This window comes from Muntiacus reevesi, chromosome 1 (assembly GCF_963930625.1).
Source record: "Muntiacus reevesi chromosome 1, mMunRee1.1, whole genome shotgun sequence".
NCBI classification, from domain to species: domain Eukaryota; kingdom Metazoa; phylum Chordata; class Mammalia; order Artiodactyla; family Cervidae; genus Muntiacus; species Muntiacus reevesi.
The window spans coordinates 51,259,456-51,278,533 of NC_089249.1; the positions used below are offsets into that span (position 1 = coordinate 51,259,456).

The following is a 19,078-nucleotide window of genomic DNA, read 5'->3' on the forward strand; positions in this document are numbered from 1 at the left end:
ATATAAGGTTAATAGACAATCTATTATATTTTATCATTTTATAGATGTGAAAGAGATACAAGCTAGCCTCATCTTTTTCCTAATAGTTTTTCTCTTAAAAAGTCTTAATTTTAATTCTTATCTTTCATTGTTTTCTTCATGCATATATAAGCTTAAATGTGCGTATTTATATATGTGTGTATTCTTTGTTTTTTCTTCCAGTTGTAATGAGAACTAATTGACGTTTCCCAACATTTTATCTAAAAAATATTCAATTATACATAAAAGTTGAAAGAATTACATAGTGAACACATACATGGTCTCTCCCTAGATTCTTTAATTTAGTTAACCTCTGTTGTGTCTGCTTTACCAAATATGTTCATCTAGTCATTCCCCTCTTTTTTCATTCCAGATTAAGTTGCAGACATCCATAAACACTTGAGTACACATTTCATCAAAGTTCCAATATTTGTATGCTTGATTTTTCCTTATAATGAAATTTATAGGCAGTGAAAATATTAATCATAGTTCTATCATTTGATGAGTTTTGATCAAAACTGTTTAAGAAAACACCAACTGTTAACATACAGAACATTTCCTTCATTTCAGTAAATGCCTTACTTTATTTCTTTGACAGTCTTTTCCTCATTCTCCAGGATTAACTCTCTATATATTTTTAAACCATAAAACCAACTTTCATCTTAAGTTTTCTTTAATTATCTCATATCCCTCCCCCACAAGTGAAGCAGAATTTCATTTTTAAATTTGTTTTTAAAATTTCTTATTAGTTTCTTTATTAGCTTTTTAGTTAAACTTCCTTGTGTGTATGTGTACATTTTAGGTATTGTTTTCACAGTTTAAATCTTCAAATCTTTAAATATTTATCTTTTCACAGCATGTTTATGGTTGATACAGTATAATTTCATGTAAAATAAAACTTGCACAAATATAGGCCCATTATCCCTAGTACTTATAATTTATACTATAAGCTTTATGTTACATATGTCTATTGTATAGATCTGGTAACAGTGTTATAAATTTTCCTTTAGGTAGTCACATGTAACATAAAGATAGTGCTAGGAAAGTGTATTCTTTTATATTTACCATTTGTGTGCTTCATTTTTTCCCCTGAGTATTTTCAGATGAAAATAGCATCTGGCCTCAGTTCGTCAGAAAACTCTGTTCCTTTAGCATCAGCTAGGTTGCTTGTAATCTGCATACACACATATTTCAGAGGTTAGCCAGAGATGTGGGCAGAGTGAATATGCAGAACTTTGGAGTGCCCCTTCTGTACCTCCTTTCTGGATTCCCCCACCCCGACCACCTTTCTAGATCTCTGCTGTCCAGCAGAACTGTCTGTGGTGATGGAAATGTTCTATAATCTGCACCATTCAGAATGATAGCCACTTGCCATGTGCGGTTGTTGAGCACTTGAAATGTGACTGGTGCAGCTGGGAGATGACCTTTTTAAGTTTAATGTATCTAATTCATTTAAATATAAATATTCTCATTTATCTAGTGGATATTGTATTGTACGAACTTTTATTGTAGAAAGTTGTATTGAACACAGTGTTTTAGATGCTGCGGTCATCTTGAACTCTGTCCTCGTATTTCTTCCTCAGCCAATAAAGCAACAGGGTTGTGTACAGGTTTGAGCAACCTGCACAGACTAGTGCTTACCCTTTTTTCTCATGTGTCCTCCCTTCCAGTTTGTGCCTGATTCTGATTGGTCTATAGAATCTTCAGGGGTGTGTGTGTGTGTTCGCTCATGCACATATATTCACTGGAGTTTATATCTGCATCCACCATTTACCAGAAGTCAAACTCTACCTCTTGTCAATCATCTTGGCAGTGATCTAATTTTAAGGGGTTTGTTTTTTGTGCTTTGTTATCAGAATTTGCTTGCCAACTACTAGTTATCCTATCCTCTTTTGCCTTGCTAAAAGTAGTACTAACCTTAGGTTACTGAATCTTAATATTCTAAATTTGATATTCCCATCTCAGATATGCTAGAATTTAATGAAACTCTTCAAAGCAGTAAACACATATCATCGATAACCATTTGGTGTACCTTGCCTTCTCTAGGTACCTGAAAAGGTTTAAGGTGATGAAGATCAAAGTTTTGAGAAGCTGGTGCCGTCAGATTCTTAAAGGACTTCAGTTTCTTCATACTCGAACTCCACCTATTATTCACCGGGATCTTAAGTGTGACAACATCTTTATCACTGGCCCCACAGGCTCAGTCAAGATTGGAGACCTAGGTCTGGCCACCCTGAAGCGGGCTTCTTTTGCCAAGAGTGTGATAGGTATGTTTCACAGGTACATTGTGAAAGTCTAACTGGCTTTCTGACATTCACTTTATTTAGAAACCTGACTCTGTCAGAGCTTTTATAATGTGAAATAAACCTTCAAAAATTCATAGCTTGAACCCAGGAAGTGATACAGAGTTCTCTGTGTTTATGCCTTTAGAAGCATCCTGAAGACAATTGTTGTTTTGTGAAGTTATATGAAGAGAAGTAAGGTGAACTTTGTTGACAAAACCTTATGTAATAGAACTATCACCTTCCTGGGTCATTTTGTTGATGCTTCGTATCATACACTTAGTTAGATAAACTGTGTTAACTTTCCCCATGAAAGAAATTGAGTTTATATATAATTTAGTTTCTGAAAAGGTCTGTTGTATATATTTGTATTCAAAAAAATCTGCCTTTTAAAACTTTCAATATGTTAAAATATAATGGTTCATTATCAACTTTTTCTTCTACTCTTCAAAAGAGCTACTTAAAACAGTTTTCAGTTTCAGTACTATTTACACTTTGGTTTGGATAGTTCTTTGTTGTAAGGACTGTCTTGTGCGTTGTAAGATGACTTAACAGCGTCCCTGGTCTCTGCTCTGTAGATGCTGGTAGCATGCCCACTTGTCCATCTCCCTCCTGTCGTGACAGCCAAATATGTGTCCCCTGTGGGGCAAATTGCCCTCCTTGACAGTCATTGATTTACGGAACAAGGCTGTGTGTTAGGGCATTGCAGCTGGAAATATAGTTCAATGCCTATTGTTTTATAACCTTTCCCTTCTGAAGAGGGTGCGACAGTTTGAAAGCTTGAAATTTTCATGAACTCTATTCTCTCAAAAGGTGACGATGACAACAGCAAGAAAACTACTCATTTTTAAGTGGGCTAGAATCCTGTTTTAATAAGAAAGAACATAGAATACCAGTAATTTGCACATCCTTATAAAATAGTGTTCTGGGAAGTTATTTAAAGCTGTGTTTCCCTTCTGCCTTCCCTGTTGCCTATAAAGGAAACAGTTCTTTGTCTCTGGTATGTTAATCTCTGGCCCAAGAGTTTTTTCTTCTTTCTTGTTTAAACTGTATTATGCAAGTCTGTTCTTAGAAATGTTCTGTAATTTGAGGTGTCTGGACTTAATTTCTTTGGAAACATTGGAAACTTGGTGTGTGGAATCACACGCTCCACACTCTTAATTCAGCATGAGAACACAAATGCAGACTGAATGGTGTGTGTGTCTATAGGGTGTCCCTCACTACATTTCTTACATCTGCAGTAGATTTGCGAACTATGGGGAGGGTGAGTGGCCTCACAGACGTTTACACTATGTTATTTTAAAAATGCACTGAATGTCAGGTTTTTTTTACTGCACAGCTGCATTTAAAGTGAAATTGATCAGTGGACTGTTATTGGCAAGAGACTAGCTCTAAATGTTAACCTTACAGCTCTCATACAGTAGGGGGCAGACAAGTATTTTCATCTTTTTAACCTATCCTCCTGTCTTACAGATAGATGCCATTTTCTCTAGTTTACTCTTTGCTGTTCTCACCTTTTTCTTCCATTTGTTTTCATATGAGTTATATCAGTTTATCTTTTATGTGAGGCTCTATTTTGACATTGTATAACAGTAATCCACTTGAAACAGTAAATAAACAGATGCTTGGTCCTCTTCTTACTTTTTATAAAGGAATTGCTGTGAGAGGTCTGTAACAGATTTGATGGAGCAGACTAATGTGATTTCTCTTCTCTCCCCCCACTTCCTCCCTGTCTTTCTTTTATCTTTACCCCTTCCACTTCTCTCTCACAGGGCAACTGCGCTCCCCGCCCCCCATGAGTACATCTGCAGTTTCTCCTCACATTGAGTCTGAATCCTTCTTTTAATTTAAGGTACTCCAGAGTTCATGGCCCCTGAGATGTATGAAGAGAAGTATGATGAATCCGTTGATGTTTATGCTTTTGGAATGTGCATGCTCGAGATGGCCACATCTGAATACCCGTACTCAGAGTGCCAGAACGCTGCACAGATCTACCGTCGAGTGACTAGCGTAAGTCCCGTCAGAACTGACTGGTGATCTTAGGCCATATCTAAGAAGCTGGGTAATGTCAAACCATGCAGAAGGGAACAACAGTAGAAAGCATCATATGGTGTTCATCCCTCATCTCTCTGTGTCTCCTCTTTTTATAAGGACACTGGTCAGATTGCGTTCTGTCCAGCCCACTCCAGATGGGCTCTTCTAACTAATTGCACCTGCAGTGATCCTGTTTCCAAATAAGATCACATTCTGAGATACTGAGGGTTAGAATTTTAACTTATCTTTTGTGGGGGTGACACTGTTCAACCCATAATAGCTCATGGGTTCATCCAACAAATATTTAAGTCTCTGTTATAGTCCAGACTTCTTTCTAGGTTCTAGGTATTGAATATTATTGCTAAGTAAGACAAACCTGTCTACCAAGAGCTTACTGCTCAGTGAAGGAGAACAAATAAGTAAACCAGACAGCTACCATAGGGTATAAAAACAGTTTTCCTAGGGTCAGTATATAACAAGCATGTAGTAGTTGTGCCTGATTGAGTTTGATCAGATTAGGAAAATTATGTGAAATAGGGAGAGACTAAGATAATACTGCATGTGAAAAATTCTATAATTTGTGTGTCTGCAGTTTGGAAATAGGAAAAGGAAGAGACAAGGAATAAGGGAGGAAAGGAAAGTTGAGACTGTGCTTGAGCGCTGGGAGAACCATTGCAGCCAATATAAGACGTGGTAGTTGTCATGGGACTTCCCTGGTGGTCCAGTGGTTAGGACTCTGCGTCTTCACTACTGAGAGCCTAAGTTCATTCCCTGAACTGGGTACTAAGATTCCACAAGCCACTTGGTACAGCCGAAAAAAGAAAATCCCACATTTGGTAGGTGTTGTAATATCAGACCTAAATTTTTAAAAGATTATTTTGACTGGAGGATAGAGGATGGTATATGAGGAAACTCTAATAAAAGCTGAAAACCCAGTTAAGAGGTATTGCAGTATTCTGAAGGAATAACTTAACAGACTGAAATAAAGGATTAGAGGCGGCCAAAGCGGATGGATGAGAGATCAGTTTTCTTTATAGATTAGAATTCAGTTAAGCTAAGGTGTTCTTTTCCACTTAATCTTTATGAAAACAAAGAATAATATGAAAATACCCTTTTAAATACATATACTCTGAACGGAGATCAAACTAAATATTGAACTTGATTTTAAGGTTAAATATCTTAATTTTAAGACTGTAAAATTTACAGTTTGTATGTAGAATGGTTAGTGTAATTTATTTACTCACTTAAACCATCTGTAACTTTTCTTAATTCCATTATACTCTAAACCAGGAATTAGAAAAGGTTCATGGGCCAAATCCATCCTGTTAGCCATTTTTGTACAGCCCATGAGCTAAGAGTGCGTTTTGCATTCCTAAATGATTGAGGCCGGAATCAAAATAAGAATAATATGTGATGACATGTGAAAATTATATGAAATTCAAATTTAAGTATCCACGAAGAAAGTAAAGACAGCCACTCATTTGTTTCTGTATTTTCTATGTCTGTTTTCACATATTATAATAGTAGAGTTGAGTAATTGCAACAGACTGTTTAGTTCCAAACGCCTAAATTATGTACTCTTTGGCTCTTAACAGAAAGTTGCCAACTCCTAAACATATGCCACCAAAACTTAAAAACTTCCCTGAAGAGTTCTGTAAATAATTACCAATTTGCCGAAGTAGTGGTAATGTTCTGTTAGAATGCCGTTAGCCTCTATACTTGGAGTGGACAGGAGAATCTCAATGTGCACAAGTAGTTACTTCAGTAATCAGCTCTGATAATTTGTAGGCAGTCTTTTCTCTCTCTTAAGAGTAGAATGATCACTTCAGTGGTGAGAACATAAGATATTTTAATGTAATAACCATTTTTCACTGGCCATATTTATTCTTTCTATTGCCAAAGAATAAATAGCATCTTAAACCTAGTATTACTGCTTTGAGGTGATCATTCTAGATTTTAAACACAAAGACCTATTCACAGAAATACTTTGTTTACCTTTCAGCAATGCTGAATGTTTTGATAGTGAACAGACCAGAAGAGTGAAGTACACATAAGCTAGCCATATACTTAAACATTCTCTACTGTCTCTTTGAGCTACTGCCCTTCTTTGTGGATCTTGCAGTATTCTAACTTGAAACTTGGTAGATTTTGTTAATAATTAACAGATAGTGCTTTGCTGTCAGAGGCACTGCCCAGGTATAACTGGGTGGTCTAGGGGTAGGTGTCTCTGATTAATCTTTTGAATTCAACTCCTGATTATTTCTCTAAACAAATACAGGTTGGTACTTAAAATATCTCAAGGGATCGTGGAATTTTAGTGTTTTTTTTTTTTTTTTTTTTTTTTTTGTTAAATGAAGTCCAAAAAATAACTCTGCTATGTAAAGAAATTAAGTTATCAATTACGTGGTAGTACCAATTTCTTTTAATGCAGAATGAAAAAATGACCTGTATTAAATTCTGCCCTGTTCCATATTTACCCACCAAATATGCTTACCTAGTTAAAATAATGACTGTGTAAGATGAGTGTGTGACGGATGTAGTCAACCCTATTGGGTAAAAACCTGTTGACCAGGCTCAGGGCTGAAACCAATGGTTTGAGTTCTTTGACTTCAGACTGTCAGGCACAGATAGCACTGCCATAAGATTAGGTAAAAATTTTAGTTTATATAAGCAGTTATTTGGTAAACGTAAAGAAAACAAATTAATTTGATTTTAGGATAATGCATTTGAAACACTGTAATCAATTAACAGATGAATCTTTATTTGCAAATGCGAGCTCTAGCTCAGTTGAGAGGAGAATCCCCTTCTCAAATGACAAAGTCTGGTGTTAGCTTAATAGACCCTAGGAAGACCAACATCACAGTTTCCATAGTCTTAGTATGGTATTAACCTTTTTTCAGTCTTTCAATGGGTTGTGTGGGGTTTTTTTTAAGATAAAAATTTACATACCATAAAATTAACTGTTTAAATCACTTTAAAGTGTAAAATTCAGTGGGTTTTAGTGTATTCAGTGTTCTGCAGTCATTACCACTAATGCCAGAACCTTTCTGTCACCTCAAGAAAGAAGCCCTATACCCATTAGCAGTTGTTCCTCTGACAACCACTAATGTGCTTTCTGTCTCTGTGGATTTGACTTACCTGTTATGCACATTTCAGACAAATAGAATCATTAAATATATGGCCTTTTGTGTTGCACTTTGTTTTTGTGTTATGCTTTGATATAGCATAGTGTTTTCAGGGTTTATCCATGTTTTAGCATGAATTGGTTCTTCAGTCCTTTTTATGGCTGAATAATATTGCATTGTATGCATGTCCTTTACATTTCTGTAGTTTCTTCCTTCTTTTCTCATTGTTTAAACTGTTTGAACCTATAGCCACCCTCACCTGGAGAGGAGTTGGGAACAGAAGGGATGAAATGTACAGTGTTTTAAAAGGTACTGTCCTAGAGCCTGATTTATTAAATCTTTGCTTACAGTGTTGTGTTTGTAGCATAGCATTCAGTGTGTTGTAGGTACTCAGTGATATTTTTAAAAATAAACGATTCAGTTAAAGGAATCCCAGATATAGTCAATTCAGACACTAGTAAGTATCGAGGAGTTGAATTTACCCTGCAAAATAAGATCACCTTAGAAATATTAACTTTATCCTACTGATGTGAAATCAAGTAGTGGCTTAGAAACTGATACACTTTATATATGTACATACACAATGTATTCTGTGAAATGGGAAAAACTATTTGGTATAAATCAAGCAGAAAACAGTAACTTTGACAGAGTCAGAATTCCAGCATTAGAAAGGCATTTGATAAAGTCGTCTGTTCATGTGTTCTTCCATCAGTTCTCACATCACTATTTAGATCTTTGCTCTGCAGTGTACAGTCCCCAAAAATGTAAAATTTTGGCCCTATACCAGACTGATTGGATCACAACCAGCATTTCACAAGATCCAAAGATACTTTAGGTGTATGTTAAAGTTTGAGAAGTGTGAGCTAGAACAGTGATCACCACAGGTCCCTTCCAGGACTATATACCTTATTTTTGGTTAAAAAAAAAAAAAAGACTATTGTAATAGCAAACGTTATTTGAATAAATTTTTGTTCCATTGTTCATGGAACATTTTTACTAACATAAGTAACCAAATTGACTTCGAAATCTAACCCTATTTAATTGCTTTTTTTCCTGTGTTACTCAGGAGTTGCTTTTTTAAAAACACAAAATAGTAAATAAGTCAAGCTGCAGAAAAGTTGGAATAAAAAGCTTGAGGCATTAAGTCAGTTGGAACTGTTGGAATCCTTAATTTCTAAGGATACTGAAAGCATTTGTTTGTTCTTTATTTTTCATCTTAGCTGTGAAAATTGAGTTCCATATTACCTACAGTTCATTATTCTGTACTGTCAATTATTATATTTCTTATCTGGGAAGTGCTGTCTTGGTTTCACCAGCCTCCATTCCCATTTTCTGACTTTCATTGAAGAAATAAAAGGGGCAATTTTTATTAGTCCTTTTTAAATTTTCTAGTGGTTTTTTTTTTTTTTTTTCATGTTTTGGATGCTGAGATAAATGTGTGGGGAGTTTTTAAGTACCTAGGTTATACAGTGATTTATATGATTATATAAGCAATAGTGATGAGTCTACTGAAATACACCTTGAAATAGTATACTACATGTCTGACCTTGCAGTGGTACAACTGCCATGTAAATAGCAGATGTTAGCAGTGTAAATATTAACGCATGTACATGCTAGTCTCAGACATTGCATTAAGCACTTTGCATATATTATGTAATTCTTCCAACAACCCTGGACAGGAGCGATTTACTAGTAGTATTATCTACATTTTGTAAATAAATAGTCTGAAGCTCAGAATGGATAGCTCATGATTACATATCTAGAATATAACAGGGTTATTTGTTACTCTGTTATTCCAGGTCCCCTGCTCATATCAAAGTTCTGTACTGAATCCATAAATGTCTAGGGCAGTGTCAGTCTGTGACCAGAGGGCCTTAAACCTGTCCGTGACTGCCAGCTTGAAGGGTGGAGATGTGTTATTTGCCAGTTGAGTGATTATATTCTGTGGTGCACTGATGATAAACTGTTGTGTGTCATTGCTGTACACATGCACTTCATTCAGGTTCTACTCTCTGGGCTTGCTCAGAGAGGCCTTAACCTGTCCATCCATCTAAAACGACCTTACATGTGCACACACTTTACTTCTGTCTCCTTATGATTTTCTTTTTCTTCATGACCTTTGTCACAACCTTACTGTGTTTACCTAAAGCCCCAATTAGAACACATTCTTGGGCTGGCGGTGTTATTTGGCTTATTCTTGGCTATATTCCTAGTTTAGAGCCAACGGATACAAGGCACTCAGTATTGGTGAGATGAATGCATGAATACAGAACTACAAGAAGTGAAACACAGTGTTGCTGTGGAGAAAGTGGGCTCTGGAGATGGGTCTACTTGTGATCAGATCCCACCACTGTCATTTCCTGGCTGTGATACCTGGGGCAAGTTAATTAACTTCTCTGAGCCTAAATTGGTAGTGAGGATAAATGAGAAAAGTGCCTAAATACAGTTAGCAGTCAGTACCTAACTCACACGCTAGTAAAGTAATGCTCAAAATTTTCCAAGCCAGGCTTTAACAGTACGTGAATCATGAACTTCCAGATGTTCAAGCTGGATTTAGAAAAGGTAGAGGAACCAGAGATCAAATTGCCAGCATCTGTTGGATGATCAAAAAAGCAAGAGAGTTCCAGAACTCTGGAAACATCTACTTCTGCTTTATTGACTACGCCAAAGCCTTTGACTGTGGATCACCACAAACTGTGGAAAATCTTCAAGAGATGGGACTACCAGACCACCTGATCTGCCTCTTGAGAAATCTGTGTGCAGGTCAGGAAGCAACTGTTAGAACTGGACATGAAACAACAGACTGTTTCCAGATAGGAAAAGGAGTACGTCAAGGCTGTATATTGTCACCCTGCTTATTCAACTTATATGCAGAGTGCATCATGAGAAACGTTGGGCTAGAAGAAGCACAAGCTGGAGTCAAGATTGCCGGGAGAAATATCAATAATCTCAGATATGCAGATGACAGCATCCTTATGGCAGAAAGCAGAGGAGAGTGAAAAAGTTGGCTTAAAAGTCAACATTCAGAAAACTAAGATCATGGCATCTGGTCCTGTTGCTTCATGGCAAATAGATGGGGAAACAGTGGCAGACTTTATCTTTGGGGGCTCCAAAATCACTGCAGGTGGTGACTGCAGCCATGGAATTAAGACACTCCTTGGAAGAAAAGCTATGACCAACCTAGAAAGCATATTAAAAAACAGAGACATTACTTTGCCAACAAAGATCCATCTAGTCAAAGCCATGGTTTTTCCAGTAGTCATGTATGGATGTGAGAGTTGGACTGTAAAGAAAGCTGAGTGCGGAAGAATTGATGCTTTTGAACTGTGGTGTTGGAGAAGACTCTTGAGAGTCCCTTGGATTGCAAGGAGATCCAACCAGTCCATCCTAAAGGAAATCAGTCCTGAATATTCATTGGAAGGACTGATGCTGAAGATTATGCTCTGATACTTTGGCCACCTGATGCGAAGAGCTGACTCATTTAAAAAGACCCTGATGCTGGGAAAGATTGAAGGTGGGAGGAGAAGAGGATGACAGAGGATGAGATGATTCGATGGCATCACCAACTCAATGGACATGAGTTTGGGTAAATTCCAGGAGTTGGTGATAGACAGGGAGGCATGGCATGCTGCAGTTCATGGGATTAGGAAGAGTTGGACACGACTGAGTGAGTGAACTGAACTTAGTATTACCATTATTATTAGCATTAGCATCATTATGGCAGGTAGCGAAATAAGCTGTCTCTTGTTCAATTCTTTTATCTAGTGACATTCAACAAACAGCAGTGTTTAATGAACTAAGTTTTAAATGAGTACAAATGAGCTAGCATTTATTATCTTGCCTCTTGCCAATCACCTTGCAAAGTGCTTTACATATACTATCTTATTTTAATCTTTTATATTCTGATAAGTAGATAATACTTTCATTTCACAGGTAAGAAAATAGATTCAGGGGTTAAGCATTTTGCCCAGGGAAATGAAGGAGAAATACTAACTGTAGGATCAGAAATCCTTAATGTTATGCATGTTTAATGCATGCATAAAATCCATGTTAAATGGAATTTAATCCATTTAAGATTTAATCTTAAAATCCATTTTAAACATCTGTTAACTAATACAAACCTTAGAATTTATTCCTTTGCTTGCCTTTGCTTTTAAACTCTCAGGTTTTCTTACCTGAGAGTACATGGGTTTGGTTCAGTTCAGTCGCTTAGTTGTGTCCGACTCTTTGTGACTCCGTGGAATGTAGCACGCCAGGCTTCCCTGTCCATCACGAACTCCTAGAGCTTGCTCAAACTCATGTCCATTGAGTCAGTGATGCCATCCAACCATCTCATCCTGTTGTGCCCTTCTCCTCCCGCCTTTATTCTTTCCCAGCATCAGGGTCTTTTCCAATGAGTCAGTTCTTCCCATCAGCTGGCCAGAGTATTGGAATTTCAGCTTCAACATCGGTCCTTCCAAAGACTATTCAGGACTGATTTCCTTTTGGATTGACTGGTTTGATCTTACAGTCCAAGGGACTCTCAAGAGTATTCTCCAACACCTCAGTTCAGAAGCATCAGTTCTTTGGCGCTCGGCTTTCTTTATGGTGCAACTCTCATATCCATAGCTGACTATTGGAAAAACCATAGCTTTGACTAGATGGACCTTAGTCAGCAAAGTAATGTCTCTGCTTTTTATTACACTGTCTAGGTTTGTCATAGCTTTTCTTCCAAGGAACAAATGTCTTTTAATTTCATGGCTGCAGTCACCATCTGCAGTGATTTTGGAGCCCAAGAAAATAAAGTCTTTCACTGTTTCCATTGTTTCCCCATCTATTTTGCCATGAAGTGATGGGGCAAGATGCCATGAGCTTCATATTTTGAATGTTGAGTTTTAAGCCAACTTTTCCACTCTCCTCTTTCACTTTCATCAAGAGGCTCTTTAGTTCTTTGCTTTCTGCCATAAGGGTGGTGTCATCTACATATCTGAGGTTATTGATATTTCTCCCAGCAGTCTAGTTTCCAGTTTGTGCTTCATCCAGCCCAGCATTTCACATGATGTCCTCTGCATAGACGTTAAATAAGCAAGGTGACAACATACAGCCTTGAGCCTAAGATTGGTAAGTCTAAGATTGGTATCATAGGTTTGAGCCCCTATTCAAAAGAGAAAAAGTTATCTTGAAATTTCCCACCACTGGCCATGAAAAGATCCAAATAAGAGTGCTGATGTACTTAACACACTTTTTGTCTGCAAGTAAAGGAGTCGCAGTGGCATCAGTTTTTGATGTGGAGGATAGTGCATTTGTGTTTGGAGCAGTGCACAGGCTCCCATGGATCCAGAGAGTAATCAGCCTCAGGGAACCAGGAGGTCAGCTAATTGCCTTGGATAGAGCCAGTCAGATTTGGTAGGGAGTTTGAAAAGGCTTGTTTTCCAGTGGGATCATAAGGTTTGTTCAAATTCCTGTAAATTAATGGTTCATACCAGTAAGAATCTGGCTGAATCCAGCCTTCTGACAACCAAGGTAGAAATAATGGGGAGTTTTAATTACTTTGTGTAATTTGACTTTGTCACTGATTCCATTAGCCTTTGGATTGCAAGATTCGAACATTCTGTCTAGGAAAAACAAAATTAAAGCAGTTGGAGTGAAATGCCTTTTGGTCTTTATGTAACAGATTGCATTTCAGCCTGCTTTTTTACAGAAACACGTGGAGCTGATTCCTGATTAGATAGGGATTGAAAAGTTGAGGAAAACTTTGTATTTTTTTCTTTAGCAGTTGGAATTTTTTTGGTGATATCCCAGAGATGTAAATCCCAGAGATCTAGATCCCCTTGAAATTAGCTGAAATGATTGCTTTATAAATTTTATTCCTATTTCCATCCAGTAAATTTAGATTACACACATAGGCAAAAACTTTATATATCATCTGGTGTATCCTGGAAACATTTTTCATGATTTTCAAAGTCATTCTAATACTCTCCTGTGATTTGATTAGTATTAAAGGGTCTTAATATTCAGATGTAATAGATCAGACCATTAATCTTAAACCACAGAGTTGGAAGTCATTGCCAACATTTTAGATGCTAAGCAATAGTTGTGAGATCCTTGTTTGAGAATTTCTCAGAAAAAGTAATTTTACTTCTCCCAACTAAATGTTGATCTGTAATTCTCACAGCATTAGACTGCAAATAAAAAGTGATAGGATGTAGAAAGATGGTTGCTGCTGTGTTTTAAGTGCAGTATATAGAGTGTTGAGCTTCCTGGGATCTTGTAGATAATCTATGTGCCAGAAGGTTGATACAATTACATTGTAGTTGTTCTTTGTCTCTGGGTGGTTTGAGGTGTACCTTGAATACTGAGGTAGGATTCAGTTGACTAAAAAGAGGGGCAGTAGAAAGAATATGCTTGTGAAAATGTGCAGTATTCAGTGAAAAAGTAACCAGTTTGACTGGATTTACTTGGGGAGATAGGAGTAGGTAGAAGTTGGCTTGTGAGGGCTTTCTGCCCCAGGTTAAGTTAATTAAAGGTACTGTAATATGGACTGAAACATTGAAGTAGACATTACTGAATCTGGATTCTCGTTTTTACTTTACCATGGACTAGGCCCTTAGCCCCTAGAATATATTCTGTTGTATTCTAGGTGCTGCTGCTGATGCAATATATTTAGTAGGTGTCTGATACATACCAGACTTCTGGACATGACTCCTCATAGGTTCCAGGAGGTACTGAATTCTGACCTTGACATGGCATTAATGTCTCTGGCCTACACTTAGTTGTCTGTGTGAGCAGGTAGGGACTCTAGCTCAGATTCTTTCTAGTTCTCTGTTCCTATGGCCATCTTCTAAGTGTGGGGAATTATTAACCATATTTGAGTCATGTGATATGAATTAAATGATATCAGACAGTTGGGAATGGTTAAGTGTCAGATGATTGGATGAAGCTAGGTGATTGAACAGGCCATAGTGTAAAATAAATACTGGAGAGAAAAGCAGCAGTGAGGCCCATCTTAACTTGGTCTTAGTTTAAGGAGGTGAGATGTTGACGAAGATCTACAAGACCTTCTAGAACCAACACCAAAAAGGATGTCCCTTTTCATCCTAGGGGACTGGAATGCAAAAGTAGAAAGTCAAGAGATACCTCTAAACAGGCAAGTTTTGCCTTGGAGTAAGAAATGAAGCAGGGCAAAGGCTAACAGAGTTTTGCCAAGAGAAAGCACTGGTTATAGCAAACACCCTCTTGCAACAACACGAGACGACTACACATGGATATAACTGGGGACTCAATAGTGAAATCACATTGATATATTCTTTGCAGTCGAAGATGGAGGAGCTCTATACAGTCAGCAAAAACAAGACTGAGAGCTGACAGTGGCTCAAATTGTGAACTCCTTATTGCAAAAATCAGACTTAAATTGAAGAAAGTAGGGAAAACTACTAGACTATTCATGTATGACCTAAATCAAATCCCTTAGGATTATACAGCGAAAGTGACAAATAGATTCAAGGGATTAGATCTGATAGATATAGTGCCTGAAGAACTATGTAGGTTCGTAGCATTGTACAGAAGGCAGTGATCAAAAACCATCCCCAAGAAAAAGAAATGCAAAAAGGCAAAATGGTTGTCTGAGGAGGGCTTACAAATAGCTGAGAGGAGAAGAGAAACTAAAGGCAAAAGAGAAAAGAAAAGATATATCCATCTGAATGCAAGGAGAGATAAGAAAGACTTCTAAGTGATCAATGCAAAGAAATAGAGGAAAACAATAGAATGGGAAAGACTAAAGAGCTCTTCAAGAAAATTAGAGATACCAAGAGAACATTTCATGCAAAGATGGGCTCAATAAAGGACAGAAATGGGATGAAATACCAACAAAAGCAGAAGATATTAAGAAGAGGTGGCAAGAATACACAGAAGAGCTATACAAGAAAGATCTTAATGACCCAGATAACCACGGTGGTGTGATCACTCATCTGGAGCCAGAAATCCTGGAGTGTGAAGTCAAGTGGGCCTTAGGATGCATCACTGTACAAAGCTAGTGAAGGTGATGGAATTCCAGCTGAGCTATTTCAGATCCTAAAAGATGCTGCACTCAGTATGCCAGCAAATTTGGAAGACTCAGCAGTGGCCAGAGGACTGGAAAAGGTCAGTTTTCATTCCAATCCCAAAGGAAGGCAATGCCAAAGAATTTTCAAACTACCACACAGTTGCACTCAGTCTCACATGCTAGCAAAATAATGCTCAAAATTCTCCAAGCTAGGCTTCAACAGTATGTAAACCAAGAACTTCCTGGTGTTCAAGCTGGATTTAGAAAAGGCTGAAGAACCAGAGATCAAATTGCCAACATCCGTTGGATCATAGAAAAAGCAAGGGAATTCCAGAAAAACATCTACTTCTGCTTCATTGACTATGCTAATGCCTTTACTGTGTGAATCACCACAAACTGTGGAAAATTCTTCAAGAGATGGGAATACCAGACCACCTGACCTACTTCCTGAGAAACCTGTATGCAGGTCAGGAAGCAACAGTTAGAACTGGATGTGGAACAGTGGACTGGTTCAAAACTGGGAAAGGAGTACTTCAAGGCTGTATACTGTCAACCTGCCTGTTTAACTTATATACAGAGTACATCGTGCGAGATGCTGAGCTGGATGAAACACAAGCTAGAATCAAGATTGCCAGGAGAATATCAATAACCTCAGATATGTAGATGACACTACCATTATGGCAGAAAGTAAAGAAGAACTAAAGAGTTTCTTGATGAAAGTGAAAGAGGAGAGTGGAAAAGTTGGCTTAAAACTCAACATTCAAAAAACGAAGCTCATGGCATCTTGCCCCATCACTTCATGGCAAATAGATGGGGAAACGATGGAAACAGTGAAAGACTTTATTTTCTTGGGCTCCAAAATCACTGCAGATGGTGACTGCAGCCATGAAATTAAAAGACATTTGCTTCTTGGAAGAAAAGCTATGACAAACCTAGACAGTGTAATAAAAAGCAGAGACATTACTTTGCTGACTAAGGTCCATCTAGTCAAAGCTATGGTTTTTCCAATAGTCAGCTATGGATATGAGAGTTGCACCATAAAGAAAGCTGAGCGCCAAAGAACTGATGCTTCTGAACTGAGGTGTTGGAGAATACTCTTGAGAGTCCCTTGGACTGCAAGATCAAACCAGTCAATCCAAAAGGAAATCAGTCCTGAATAGTCTTTGGAAGGACCGATGTTGAAGCTGAAATTCCAATACTCTGGCCACCTGATGGGAAGAACTGACTCATTGGATAAGACCCTGATGCTGGGAAAGACTGAGGCAAGAGAAGGGGATAACCAGTCAATTCTGAAGGAAATCAGTCCTGAATATTCATTGGAAGGACTGGAACTCCAATACTTTGGCCACCTGTGTTAAGAACTGACAACTGACTCTCTGGAAAAGAGAGTCTCCTGATGCCGGGAAAGATTGAAGGCAGGAGGAGAAGGGGCAACCGAGGGTGGGATGGTTGGATGGCATCACTGACTCAATGAACATGTGTTTGAGCAAGCTGTGGGAGTTGGTAATGGACAAGGAAGCCTGGCGTGCTGCAGTCTATGGGGTTGCAAAGAGTTGGACATGACTGAAAAACTGAACTGAACTGATGTTGTCAGTCTGGATTGGTGGTCACAGTTGTTATCCAGAAAAAGCAATGATGTTGAAAAGTAACAAAGAAGCCAGTAAAAATCTCACTTTTGTCCAGCCAGAGACCTTTAGCCATTGAAGGGAAAGTAGGAGTACTAACAGCTAGCTGTTACCTGCTGTTTTAAATGTTTCTCTTTGTTTAAGGAGCTCCCAGAGAATAATAGTACTTAAGTGTTGCGAAGAAGCATCTGAGCATAAGTAAGGTCTCTGTTCTGGATCGTGGAAATAATGATGGCTTTGGAAGAAATTGGTGAAGTCCAGAGAAAGGCAGAGTTAAAGAGAAGGACAATTTAGACCTGTAAACTGTTACACGTATGTGAATGGTATTTTTTTGTACATGGTGAAAACTCTTAATTTTGGTATATTAAAAATGCTGCTTTTCACAGAATTAGATATTTGTGCCTACATTTTACCTCTGTCCAAAAGCTGCCTCAGTTTTGGTTTTGTTTGTTGCACAGTAAAGTTTTAAAAACATTCTCACATACTTATATATAAACCTATGAAGCAGAGAACATGATACCTGTAGTCCTCTATTTCGTTTTCATTATCTAAGCATAGTCTTGAGCAGGCTTGCTCAAACACCGAAGTTAAAGGTAGTGGTGGACTGCATGCTATAGTTAGGACCAGTATTGGCCTTCTGCACTACCTACTTGGTGTGCTTGATAGTGATGAATTATGTTGAGCAAGAAAATTGTTAGAATTAAGTCATTTCCAGCCTTTAGAATAGAGATATTCCTATCAAATAACTTCTAAGCTGTTATGTTACTGTTCTTGAGTGATTGAAGCCTTAGTATCCACTGTCTTGATGGGGATTCAGGCTTAGCACATTACAAGGGATGGCACTTTGTTATGTTACCCAACCTAACACTGCCATGAGCAGTGATTTTTCTATCATCTTTGTTAAATTCCATGAGGAAAAACCTTTCCTTAATCACCAGGATTAAAGCAGTAGTCATTGGGTCCAAGAGCTCTTCCTGGCAAATGGAGATGTCTTTAGGTAGATCTATATGTTAAGGCTTTTAGGGAAGGAAAAGGAGAAGAATAAATTCTTACCACTTCTGTGTACTAATTCACAGCTGTTTAAATTTTTTTAATCTACCATGAGACCGTGATAAGACAGTTTACCTTAATGTCACCACTTTCTAAATTAGGTAAACAGGAACTGTTATGCTCACTTTTCAAGTGAGTTTAAAGAATATGGCTCCAGTCACACAGACTTGGTATCTATAGGCTGAACTTTATGTACTGGGAGCTCAACCCCACTACTTGGGTTTTCTTGTCCAGTGTTCTTTAGGCTGTATATTCTGAGTTTACGTTTTGGTCACCGAATTCATTCCCCATTTTCTTTTGAAGCTTAGTTTCAACATGAGGAAGGGGAAGAGGGGTGTTTAGATAAACAGATTTCTAGTGTAGGTATTGGTGTCAAGGAGGCAGAACCTGTGGACATGGCAGGGGTGGAGCTTTGAGCAAGTGAAGAATCTTGTTTGTCTAGGGACCTGCTGCTGTTGGAGGAGAGGCAGGAGGAGGAGTAGCAGAATAAATTTGCCTGCTATTCAGCATGTAGTTGTGTTTAAAGGGCTGATCAGTAAGTAATAAGGAGATTGTTGGCTGAGCAGATCAAACCCATGTTTGAGAGTCGTGGAAGCATGGCTAGTGTTAAACAGGAAATTCAGCTTCAGCCTGATTTTGATGTCTGCCTTGCTTATGCTGTGGGCTAAGTTATCCTGTTAACTTACATCTTATATGACCCTCTCCCCCCTCCATTTTCCTCTAACAAGTCTGTTTTGCCTTTTCTGATGGATTTTACAAAGAGAGATTTTTGCTCAGTGTTTGTCTTCGTAAATTCTCATTGCTGCTGCTGCTCTCAAAAGGATTGTGTAAATGAGGTGGGTAAGAATTTCCAATATATACCAAAGGTGTGTTGTGATATTTATGTATGAAAAGTTTCAGTTAAAGTATTGGGATTGTTAGTTC

The 19,078-nt window shown here is 37.9% G+C and overlaps 1 protein-coding gene across 7 annotated transcripts in view; it reads left to right on the top strand.

Moving 5' to 3' along the window:
* WNK1 (WNK lysine deficient protein kinase 1) overlaps positions 1-19,078 on the top strand; it is a 127,072-nt gene that overhangs the window by 59,032 nt on the left and 48,962 nt on the right. For all 7 annotated transcript variants that reach the window (XM_065942954.1, XM_065942962.1, XM_065942979.1 and 4 more), the window contains exons 3-4: positions 2,065-2,285; positions 4,153-4,310. In XM_065942954.1, coding sequence (XP_065799026.1) covers positions 2,065-2,285; positions 4,153-4,310 — 379 coding nt within the window. The remainder of the gene's footprint in view (positions 1-2,064; positions 2,286-4,152; positions 4,311-19,078) is intronic.